Source organism: Malaclemys terrapin, chromosome 1, assembly GCF_027887155.1.
Source record: "Malaclemys terrapin pileata isolate rMalTer1 chromosome 1, rMalTer1.hap1, whole genome shotgun sequence".
Classification (NCBI taxonomy): Eukaryota; Metazoa; Chordata; order Testudines; family Emydidae; genus Malaclemys; species Malaclemys terrapin.
In genome coordinates this window covers 53,612,885-53,625,619 of record NC_071505.1, presented here as the reverse complement: position 1 = coordinate 53,625,619, position 12,735 = coordinate 53,612,885, and the positions used below count along the sequence as shown (strand labels likewise).

The 12,735-nt window shown below is 41.0% G+C and overlaps 1 protein-coding gene across 3 annotated transcripts in view; it reads right to left on the bottom strand.

The window, feature by feature from the left end:
* Nucleotides 1-12,735, bottom strand: part of CNTN1 (contactin 1) — a 430,834-nt gene that overhangs the window by 175,765 nt on the left and 242,334 nt on the right. For all 3 annotated transcript variants that reach the window (XM_054024415.1, XM_054024420.1, XM_054024428.1), the window contains exon 3: nucleotides 4,650-4,782. In XM_054024415.1, coding sequence (XP_053880390.1) covers nucleotides 4,650-4,710 — 61 coding nt within the window. In that variant the 5' untranslated portion in view covers nucleotides 4,711-4,782. The remainder of the gene's footprint in view (nucleotides 1-4,649; nucleotides 4,783-12,735) is intronic.

The following is a 12,735-nucleotide window of genomic DNA, read 5'->3' as shown; positions in this document are numbered from 1 at the left end:
CTCCCAGCTACCAGCGAGATCACTGATTCACTATGGTATATCATGCAGATTTTTTTTCTTTTTCTAATTTAAAAGTTAAAAGTGAATTTAGTGCATATGAAAAGTATCAGCATCAGAACTCAAGTGTTACTTTTCTAAAGAACAGATGCAGAATAGGCACAGGACAGTATATATTTCTCCACAGTGATCCACTCTGCTTATGAATGAAAGAGTAACTTTAGTCCTTTGCTTCTCTTTTGAGACTGCCAACAAAGATGTCAATAAATACATGTTGTAATAGTTTGTAATTATATTGACACACATGCATAATGTCCATTAGAAAACTTAAGTTAAAATTTTCACAAGCACCCAAAGTACAGAGGAACCTCAGCCTCATTTTCAAAAATGATTTTGGACCTATTGACTTTCAATGACACTTAGGAACTTAGGGCAAAGTTTTCAAAAATGCTTGAGCCGTAAAATCATCTTGCACAGGCCAAACAGCCATTAGAATGGCAAAAGGTTACAGTCAGTACTGACTCTCTGGGTCAGATCTGAACCAAAGTTGGGTATTTGCCTTGTATTGCAATAGAATGTCTGAGAGCATATGCTATTTTGAGTATTTTCATTAAAAAGGAATTAGTGTAGCATGTCGCATATCTTTTGGTTCCACAGATTCTCCTTTTAGCCAAACAGAACTGAGGGTTCATGAAGCACAGTAAAAACTAAAAAATGGCCATTAGGTTTTGGCACATGCTTTATTGGAAAACAGAGTAAAAGCCAGGCCATTACTGAAATGGAAGCCTAATCTACTAAGCCCAAATTTATCAGACTGAGGCACGGCCACGAGTCACTGACTTGCTTGCTTGCGGTCAACTTGATGAAAAAGAAAAGCTTGAAATCACCTTTACAGTGGGGAGAGGTGAATCTGTACAGGAAGTTAGCCAATTTAGAAATGTTACCGGGGGCTTGGAGAGAGCCCAGATATGGGGAGAAGATGGGGACTCAAATATTGCTGACGATAGGCATGAAATATCTCTGACAGCGGGGCGGCCAATCATCACCCCACTCTTCACTGAGTGATTTGCTGCTCTCATTTGCCTTGCACCGCTTAAAGTGCACTCTGAAAGGCGAACCTTCTTTATTATTGTCTGTCAGAGATGGATCAGAGATGAAGCACTGAAATTAGCCATGGCTTTCTTATCAACTTCTATTTGCCAGACTGGATTCCAAGCACTGATTTACCTGAAAAATAAATGTTGCTCCCAACTGCTGGAGATGATCTCCACCTGTAAAGCAGCTGCATTGACTCTTGTCCACTTCTGCTCATCAAAGTAACTCCAGGCTTCCCACTGACAGTGTTTTGATGAGATTTTGAAATGAACTGCTGCTATAGCAATTGTTTGTATCTTTCTGTTTTAACCTACCTTAAAGTCCTCAGCAGTTGTTTTAACACATTCATGTGCAGCATTAGTTTTGAATTACCAGAAATGAATGAGAAATATTTGGTGTATCCTAATAAATCATTAAAATAGACACGGTTCATCTCCATCACCACTACACATTCATACTCTCCCCCTTCACGTCTGCTATATTTCTTCCCAAACTGCATTATTTCCCCACTACCACGCCCACAACCCACATTACTTTTTGCCACCATCAATTCCCCCTTGACCCTTCACTTCCTCCTCCCTCTCCATGCAGGATCTTAATGACAACTTCCAGGAGAAGATTGATAAAATCTATCATGATCTTCCTTACTCCCCATCCTACTTCTCCCCTGTCCCCAAGACCTAGGTTTTTCACCTACTTTCCACCATCCATCTACCTCATCTATATCAGCCTCCCAATCTCTCTCCTTTTTAGTCATTCACTTTTGGCTTGCTCTCTTTAAAATGCAAACATGCTCTCATCAGCTCCTTATTGTCAAGAAACCCTCCTGCCTCTTCAGATTCTTCATTTCCTTTTTTCCTTCCCTTCTAAACTTATCAAATATGCCTTGTTCCTCAATGTTTCTTTCAGTGAACTCTTCTCTACCCTCTTCCCTTTGTGGGAGTCCTCCTCTTCTCCCTTTACACTCCATTTGCAGAGTCTCACAAACAGGCCCGCCGACAGGAATTCCGGGTCGCAGGGCAGAACAGTCCAATTCTGGTCGCCATGCACGCACAAGCTGCACCCAGGTGGACGCGGTCCACCTGACATTTGGGTGGTGCTGCGCTTGCACTGGCTGGTGCCCAGCAAGCTGTCGGCTGCGCTGCTTCCATCATGGCCAGGTCTTCCACATGCCTGCCCGACAAGGTTGCCAACTGTCTAATCGCACAAACCCAAAGACCACTCCCCCACCCCTTCCCTGAGATCATGCCCGTCCCACCCCTTTTCTGAGGCCCCACCTCCTGCTCACTCCATCCCCCCTCCCTCCGTTGCTTAATCTTCCCCACCCTCACTCACTTTCACCAGGCTGGGGCAGAGGTTTGGGGTGCGGAAGGGGGTGAGGGGTCAGGCTCTGGGAGGGAGTTTGAGTGCTGGGGGTGTGTGCAGGCTCTGGGAGAGAGTTTGGGTGCAAGAGGGGGTGTGGAGCGCAGGCTCTGGGAGGGAGTTTGGATGCAGGAGGGGGTGCAGGCTCTGGGATGGGGCAGGGGATTGGGTTGCAGGAGGAGGTCAGGGGGTTGGTGCTTACCTCGGGTGGCTCCCGAAAGCGACCGCCGCACCCCTCTGGCAGTGGTTCCTAGGTGGGGGGCCCAGAGGCACCGCCCCCACAGCTCCCATTGGCCACAGTTCCTGGACAATGGGAGCTGCGGAGTCAGTGTTCAGGGTAGGGGCAGCACGTGGAGACCCCTCCCCTGGGGCCCCAGGGACATGCTGGCCACTTCCGGGAACGGCGCAGAGCGAGGACAGGCAGGAAGCCTGCCTTAGCCCCACTGCACTGCTTTCAAACAAAAAACCTGAACACAAAAACCCAACACTCACTTAGCTACAGGAACTGATAATCACGTTGACCCAAATGTTGATGTGGCTAGGGTGAAATGGCATAGGTAACATTACTGACTGGAGCTGACAGCCTTTCTGCAAGAAAAGCCCCAGGTTAAATGAAACCAATGAATGAATTACTCTCTGGCCCATCAATAGCTCTCATGTCTGAACTGAGCAAAAGCCATATAAAAAATCCTGCAATGCATACCACTTTATATTCAAGAATTCTTAATGCTTTGCCAGTCATTTAATTTGTTCTCCAGTGAACTACGATAAAACGCGCACATCAACTGGAATGATTCCAACAGAGATCAAAAATATACTTGTGTTCCCATGACTAAACCAAATTACACTACTGTAAGCTATGAAGTCCTTTCTGGAAGGACTGTCTTAGAAGCAATGGATTGACATCATAATGCTAGGTTTCAGAGTAACAGCCGTGTTAGTCTGTATCCGCAAAAAGAAGAACAGGAGTACTTGTGGCACCTCATAATGCTGTTCAGCTTTTGTGACTCAGTAACAGTACTTTGTGATCTACTTCCATAAATAACACAAACAGGGAAAAACCAAGACAATGTCCAGTATGGGAGGTAATACTGGGCCAGACCATGAACCTCTCCCTCCCATTGGCAAGCTGTTACTCACACAAGCAGCCCTATTAACTCGAAAGGAACTGCACATGAATAACTGTTTGCCAATAGCAGTAAGGGATTCACAGTCTGGCTCAATGTGAGCAGAAAATTTCTCGTATTATTTCCACAAGGTACCTGAATTTTTCAAAATCTGCTTCAGCCAGCATTTTATAAGAGACACACATTATATATTCTGCTTCTTAGACACCAAAGGCTAAATCACATGGTCCATACATATGCAAAATGTCCCCTGAAAGGAATTTTGCCTACATTGGCTCTACAAAACTGACCTTTATTGTGTCATTATAAAAATGGCATTTGTTTAAGGTGGAATTAATGTTTGAAATGCACATTTAACTGTCTTGATGTCCTTTGTGTTTTGGGTGGTTGGAATAGGTGCTGGTTGTCATAATTCAAGCCTGGATCTGAACTTTGTAATTGGCTGCTATAATTACAAAGGACTGAATTTCAGTTTTAAACACTCTCTAATTCTGAAATGTTAGAAATCTAGATCCCTAAAATCTGAATTTTTATGGCAAGGGCCCAGTTCTGATTAGATTATAGTTTTACTGCATACAATTTAATTAAAGTCAACATATGCCATATTAACACACTGTTATACAAGATACATAGCAGATACCACCATATGGCACTGCTGCTGAATGCTGATTATTTTATTTTTATTAAATGGCATCTGCATTACAGCAGTTCCAATCTTTTTAATCTCTCCTTCCATAGACATCTTTCCATTCTTCTAGTCATTTTGGTCACCTGGCCACAAACAGTTGTTTCTTATACTGATTTTATGTAAAACTTGATAAATCAAGGGGATTTACTAAATCAGACAGACCCAGAAACAAATGTAAGGTCCGGCTCATTTTTTTTTTTTTTGGATTAGTGCTTCAGTTATACTGTGAAACTCTTTCTTCCAGTTTCATTATCCACATTTAGTAGCTCACCACATCTGCACGAATAAATTAAATCTGATACAAACACCAGCATTGACCTTGAAATGTGTGGCACTGAAAATAAGTTAATTCATTTAACTAAAATGAGAGATCGTCTTACCTGCCAGGCAGAAGATGAAACATACTGTAACAAGATGACTGATTAAGAACCACATTTTCATCTTCTATTCAGAGATGATTATTTCAAAAGGATTTCTGCCTTGCAGCCCCAGTGTTCAGAGAACTAAAAATACCTGATAATAAAAAAGGAAACAAAAAGAGTGAATAATTCTGATAAGAGAATGTTCCTGTAGAGACTAGCACTACATTTAAGTCAGCTACATTTTCCATGTTTAATAGACAGAGAATAGATATATTTGTAAATTAAGGGTACTCTCAAATCTGCTAGACCAAATGTATGTTGACAAATGTATGTACATTTACAGAGCATCTTCCATCTAAGGATCTCAAAGCACTTTATAATCATTCATCTGAACTATGCAAAGTCTGGAAGAGTTAATGTAATAGTTTCTGCTTTGGCTCATCTTGCAAAACCAAACCCAGGGTTGGTTTGGATGTGGATGCTATTAGTATACACACTTTACAGCGTGGAGGTCTTTGAAAAAGGTTTCTGGATTATAGCTAATGATATAAATCAAGATTCTGTCACCCTTACTCATGCTAAGTAGCACCTTACACTAAAAATAATCCCAGGGATTTCAGTGTCATTAAGAGAAAAATGACCATGAAATGTATCAGAGGGGTAGCCGTGTTAGTCTGAATCTGTAAAAAGCAACAGAGGGTCCTGTGGCACCTTTGAGACTAACAGTGATGAATTGGAAATCTGTTAGTCTCAAAGGTGCCACAGGACCCTCTGTGACCATGAAATGGTGGCACGTAATCTCTTTCAGAATGCATTTATTTTGCTTAGCATGTTGTAGTTGTTAGAGTTCTAATCTGTAGTTCACAAACTTGTGGAAAGACAATCTTAGTTTTTACTCTCTGGTTAGTGGATTTTTTTAAAACCTTGAATAAGTCAATTATTTTATGTGATTTGAGCGATTTTATATTCTGTATGTGGTTGGGCGGCAAAGATTGCAGTGAACCCAGTAATGGATGTACACAGCTTCATTTGGATCCTTCCAGAGTTCAGACATAGTTTTCCAGAATTCTTTGCTTCTATATTTCCTCCTTGTTTAGATTAGAATATTTTGCTAGCTTTTTCTTTTCTGCTGTCTGTTATCTATTTCTTTAGGCAGTGAGTCATGGTGATTGAAGTATGTATTTTGTTTTGTTTAATGGGTTTCTTGCCCTGCGTGTATAAAAGTATCCTTTACATCCTTCACATCTTGTTCACATTTCTCTTTTTTTCTGCTCATTGGTTCTGCTGTGTCACTAGTTTCTCTATGACCTGTGGGTAGGGTATGATTTCCAATTCATCACTGAAGGAATATCTGCATATCCTACCCATGAGTGGACACCATCCATTTGGTTTACTCCTGCTCTTAGGTGGGGTGGTGGGTTTTTTTAGCCTTTGTGACTCTATTTCATTATACAAATATGGTACATTTGAATTCCTTTTACTAAAGATTAAAAACTTCACATAGTGTCTTCTAGACCCTTTTTTCTTTGGATCCCAATGCATGTTTATATATTGGCTAACACAGGCATCATGAAACCTCTCTTTTCTCAGTTCCAAAAATGTTTTCTACCAGCTTGCTTTGTCATGCGCTGGTGATTCTGATTATATCTACTGGCTTGCATAGAGACTATTTAGCCACATTACTCCCACTGAAATCAATGAAAACTAAATACCTTTGAGGATCTGGGCACATGGGTCTGTTGAAATTTTTACTCTACTATTTCTTTTTAAAAACAAATGCCTTTGATCCTACCTGCTTACTCTCTCTCAGTTTCACTTACTCTCTCTCAGTTTCACTTCCTCCTTCACCTCATTTGTCCTAGTGTGCACTTTCATGCGACTTATCTGGGCAATTGATGATTCATTATCAAAACACCTTTTATCAAGTAGCCCAGAATGGATGTGAACAGTCAGAAAGGAGAAGCAGCAGGCTGATAAATATTTTCAATTCTACTCAAAAATCATGGAGGTTGCTGGGAAAAGAAAACAAAAACACTACAGAGGTAGGATTCTGTAATATCCAGAAATATAGGCCTTTGAACTTTAAATCAGATAGATTTAAAGCTATATTCTGGAACGAATGCCATTTGGATTAATGGGGATTCTGTTGTTTCTGAGATCCCACAGTGTTCTTGTCAGGTCCAGCTCAATGCCACCCTACCTTTGTGTCCCTCTCTAAGGAACTGTAACTCTTTCTCTTCGCCACTAGGGTCTGCTGTTGTAGCTGCTATGAAGGTCCTTTCCTCCTCCCCAACTGCATCTTATGGCTCCTTGCTTTGCCAGGAGGTAGCAACTACCAGGACCAGCTGCCTCACTCATTTACCCACCCATCATCATCATCATCATAGGCAGCAGCTTCAGACCTTCAAGAGGTAATAGAGAGAGACCAGAGAATGCAGAAATGGCACTAGGAGAGAAGAACAGTTGTTATCTTCCCTCTGCACACCCTGCCGAAAGATGGAGAGGGATGCTAGCAGGCCTGGTGGGGGTGCCTCACTTTAGAATCCTTATCTGAACTAATCACGAATGCAAGACCTCTAGGGATCTCCTCCCATTGGTCTTCCATGCAACTTTGCACCCATGCCAATGGTGGGGTTTATAAAAAAAAAAACCTCTATAAAGCCACGTAATATTCATTCATTGTATGGAAACATGGTATGCAGTGTCCCAGTGCAATCTATACAGGGCAGAGAATGACAGATTTGGTGGGTTTGCTCTTTTTCGGTCTGGTAGATGAAATCTTTAACAGCAGCCTAAAAACTGTTTTAGCTGTCAGAGCCTGTTAATTATGTTATTCAGATTAAAAAACAGCTAAAGTTCAGCAGAATATACATACAACTATAGGGCAGTCCAAAGAACCCTGGCTTATTTGAGCCCCAAGTAAAAAATTCTTAGTTAGTAAAAATGTATTCACTCTAGGTGAATGTGCTAATCTACGTGGAATACTTTTCCACTAAAAATCTTTCCCTCCTGCCTTTATCATAGCACTAAAGCTTCTTTACAGTCCAGCACTACTGTCTGTTTTGCCTGGAATGCAAAATTAAAAAGAATTCTCTTTTAGAAAATCAAAATATTAACATACAGCATAATCCACTGAACAGTATGGCAATGCAAGAGGACAAGTGCAGGAATTTGAAGTGTTTTAATAGACCCACTACGTCATAGCAACCATCACTGAATTCTAAAACCAGTACCAGGAAGTGGGTTCTCTGCTTCTCTTTCTCCCCTTCCAGGAGAGAGATGCTGCCAGTTTTTGAAAACATTTCCCAAGGGCCGAACATTTCCTGACTATGAAGCTAATCATTTTATGAGGTTGTTTATTCATTTCCTATTGCCTGACATGAGTTACATGGATAGTTATTGCAAAATGATGTACATAATTAAATAACAAACAGTAATTCCACTGGGAATAATGGTAACTATATGTTACTCATGTTAACATTACCAGGTCATCACCTAATAACTGTATTTGAATATAATAAAGCAATGAGTTAGAGAGCATTAACAGTAAGACTATGTCATCTATATGAAATTAGAGGCACTATCGCTGATGCAAGGCCCTTCCGTCCTCTCCCTTTGTATTGATCTTTGCGGAAATTATGACCAATTTTGAAAAGCTCTTCTCTCCCCTACCTCATCAGAAATTAGGGTTAATGGATGTTGTGGTTGTAAGTCCCCATGCTGTAAATCCCCAAGCATACTCAGCTGTGAGTACAGAAAGACACCCTGCCAAGATATAAAAATCTTCCTTTACTTGCAATTATTTCAGCTGAGCGAGAATGGCATATACACTACGTCTAGCCTGATTCATCTTGACTTATGGAAGAGAAGTGAGGCATTCTGATATATTTCTCTGGATCAAGTCAGTAGTACTGCCTGCTATTAAATGAGACAGTGCACAGCTTACTTTTTATAGGACTAGGATAGTATGACTGAGCATGATGTTGCTACCCAGCTGCCCAAGCAGCCGTTCAAATTGATCTAAGACAGCAGCCCTATCAGAAGAGACAGGATTGTGGATGCACTGCTCATGCATCATGTCTATTATTTAATTAAGGATTAAAAGATTCTCTCTCTTGAAGCTCTGCACCTTTTTCTCTTTGGAGTAAGAGGCATACCGTATCATAAGTGAAAAGTGTTCCCCATCAACTTTCTTTACTTTCCTGTACATGCTGAGAATGACTACGTGGCCAGATAGATTTCTTTTTTCTATATATCTTTTACTAGCATGTATTTTTTTCAATGACATATAATTCTGGCAAATTAATAAAAGATTTTAAAACACATGCTGAAAACAGCAAATGCTTGCCTGCCTCAGTGTCAGATTTCATTATTATTTAATTATTTAATTCAATGGACCTAATACTAAAGCATTTATTTCCCTTTTGACAATTTTGTTTTTCCCTACATGATCCAGCCACAATTGCAGTCCCCACACTCTTCTAAATATAGGAGAACTGATCCTTCTGGGCTCCCTGAAACTCCTGGCACCCTAAAGAGGTGGAGAGAAATTGAGGCACTGGCGCTGCTCTCCCCCTCACACATACACTAGCCAGAGGAGCTGACTAGCTGCACACTAGAGTTTATGCTGCACCTTGCACAGTACGGACACTGTAACTCACTAATGCTCAATGCCTCCCAGAATTGCTCCAGAGTGCTGCAGCTCCTGACAACCCCTCCTCGGGACTGTCAACTGCACACCTTTTAGGGCCTAACTAAGTGGCACAGGACTCTTGTGGCTTTGCACTTTTGAACAAACTCAGTATTTCACATCATTTACCTAGTTATTTGAATATCAAACACACACACACACACACAAATACACAAACACATACAGAGGAAAATAAAGATAACAGACAAGGGAAGGGAGGACTACAGTTAAAACAAAGATCATGTGAGGCAGAAAATAGTGCAAATGAATCTTATACTTTCTGAGCCTTCTAAATTTGAGACCAAGGTAGGGAAAGAACGGGGGAATAGTCAGCATAATGGTGGCAGTCAGCAGCCAAAAAAATGGCATCTGGAAGCAGATTATAAAGATTCTTAGCACACTGGAAGTGGGATGGTGTTCCAGCTGGGGGGTGGGGGGGGGAAGGAAAAGCATGAAAGTGAGAGGAGGAGGAGAAAAAGGAAACAACAAAGCAAAAAGTGTGGAACACCAAAATGAGGAGAAGGAGCTTGAACTTTTTAAAGCAGGAGACCAGAAGCCAGTGAAAAGACTGAAGGAGCGGGGGTGGAATAGAGAGAGCAGCAGTGGAGGAAGGTTATTTTATTTGTAGCATGTTGGACAGTCTGGAGAGAGGAAAAGGAAGATTCTGGAAGGCCAGGGAGGGGAAAGCTTCAGTAGCTCCAGTGGAGACAGAGAGGAAAGGAAGGAACAGATTTTAGTAATGTTACAGGAAGAAGAAACAAGTCTTGATGAGAGCCTGGATGTGAGGAGAGAAGGGAAAGAGAGGGTTGTAAAATAATCCCCAGGTTGTGAGCTGGAGTGATAGAAACAGGGCCGGCTCCAGGCACCAGCTAAAGAAGAAGGTGTTTGGGGCGGCCAATAGCAAGGGGCGGCACTCTGGCCGCTATTGGGGCGGCATGTCCGGGTCTTCAGCAGCGGGTCCCTCAGTCCCTCTCGGAGCAAAGGACCTGCCGCCGAATTGCCGCCGAAGAGTGGAGCGGTGCAATCACGCTGCTGTGGCTTTTTTTTTTTTTTTTTTGCCACTTGGGGCGTCAGAAAACCTGGAGCCGGCCCTGGATAGAAAGGATAGTGGAGTTGTCTGTTTATGCCAGTTTCCATACCAGGACCTATCTGGGACTCCCTCCTGTCTATCTGTCCCGATTCTGCAATATGGGAAAGACAGAGTGGTCAAATTCCTGTGACACCAGTTCATCACTCCCAGGCTGAAAACCCCCGGTCTATGGTGATGGAGTGAGTGGGGAGGGAAGTGTGTTTAGAAGGAGTTGCAGTTTTGCCATATTTAGCCAGCAGAGGTGAATCAAGTCCCTTATTATTACAGTGTACTAGCCTATTACTACAATTATACACATTTATGCTTTGAAAATGGTTAGAGAATGGAGGATCCACCAAGATTACATTATAAATAGATACAATAATCTAGAAAAAATCTTTAGTTCTCCACCTTTTCTCAAAACATGAATATGCATAATTACAACAATTCACTAGCAAATTATCACAGTGGCAAGTTCTAATCAAAGCTTTTTAAGAATGGCATGTTACTTCAACCCAGTGTTTTGTATTTATTTTTATTTTAGCCTCTTGTGATTTTGGTAAGCATTTAATTGCTCATTTTCTAGCTCTGCTTTGAAGAGTTAGCAGTTTTCATTACTTAAACTGACTCACTTTTCATAAATCTTATCAGCTGCTACAGCACCTAGAATTACCAATTACTTTTTTTTTAATGTAATGAAACTAATGACGTATATTGCATACTACCTGGCATCTCTCTCTGTCCTCCCTTCATTTGTGGCTTTAGCAATTCTATTGTGCAACTAAATCAACAGGTCTTCAAGCACAGCGTTGAGCAATGGGTGGCACTCAAGGTCTATACAGTAGCAAAATAACATTGGCTGGTGCACGGGGGTGAAGAACTAAGGCTCAGCTCCTAACCTGCTCTGGGGTGGGACAATACAGAGCACACAGATCCTCTTTGCTCCTGTGCACCAGTCCCAGACCCAAGGACTGAGTAGCAAGTGCAGGAGAGCAAGGAAGTTTCTTATTTCCTGAATAGCTGGTAATTCAGTTCACAATCTTGCATTTAATTGTTTAGTATTTAATTGTCTTTATACATCAGTCAGTTGTCAATGATACTATAAAATGTCTCTAATTTAAATGGATTTCCATTTACTGTATGTACACACACACACTCACTCTTAAGAAACTAAAACCCCCAAATGATATTGCTAAGTGAAATTCACTAGGATGGCTGTGTGATACGCTGTACATATGCAGTGATATGACTAATTCTGTAATATTCCACTAGTGGTTTTACTACAATACAAAAATAGTTGAAAAAACCTATTGAAATACGGACCACTTTTCTAATTATTTTTAGGATAAAGGCAGACTTTTAATTTTTTAAGTAAAGACACAAGATACTTTTGTTTGTGTTTAGTTGGGAAAGGGTGAAGGTGAGGAAGATGGGATCGAGTTAATGCTACAGCATGACAGATGATGCACTCTTGTTTGTACTTAATTACATGACAATTAAATGAATTGTACAGTGTAACACAGAGCTATCCTAGTAAATTTCACTAAGCAATATCTTTTGGGAGTTTTAGTTCTGTAAATAATTTTACACACACACTCTTAAATATACTGTGGAATTCCATTTGGACAATAGACATTCTATAGTATCATTGGCATCTGCTTATTGTCTAGAGCAAGAGAAAGGCGTAGGAAAGTGCAGGTCCTCTGCTTAGTGGGGAAGGAGAGCTAATCAGTGATGACATCAAGAAGGCTGAGGTGTTCAATATCTATTTTGCTTCAGTCTCCACCAAAAAAGTTAGTTATGACCAGATGATTAACACAATTATTAACAACAAGGGAAAAGGATCACAAGAGAAAATAGAAAAAGAACAGGTTAAAGAATATTTAGATGTATTCATGTTGGCAGGATGTGATGAAATTCATCCTAGGATACTTAAGGAACTAGCTGAAGCAATCTCAGAACCATTAATGATTATCTTCGAGAACTCACAGAGGATGGGGTGCTTTCCCAGAGGGGTGGAGAAGGGCAAACCTAGTATCTATCTTTAAAAAGGGAAACAAAGAGGACCAGGGGAATTACAGGCCAGTTATCCTAACTTCGATACCTGGAAGGATACTGGAACAAATATTAGACAATCAGTTTGTAAGCACCTAGAGGATAATAGGGTTATAAGTTACAGCCAGCATGGATTTGTCAAGAACAAATCATGCCAAACCAACCTAAATTCCTTCTTTGACAGGGTTATTGGATTAATGGATAAGGGAAGCTGTAGACATGATATCTCTGGATTTTAGTCAGGCTTTTGAGACAGTTCTGCATGATGTTCTCATAAGCAAATTAGGGAA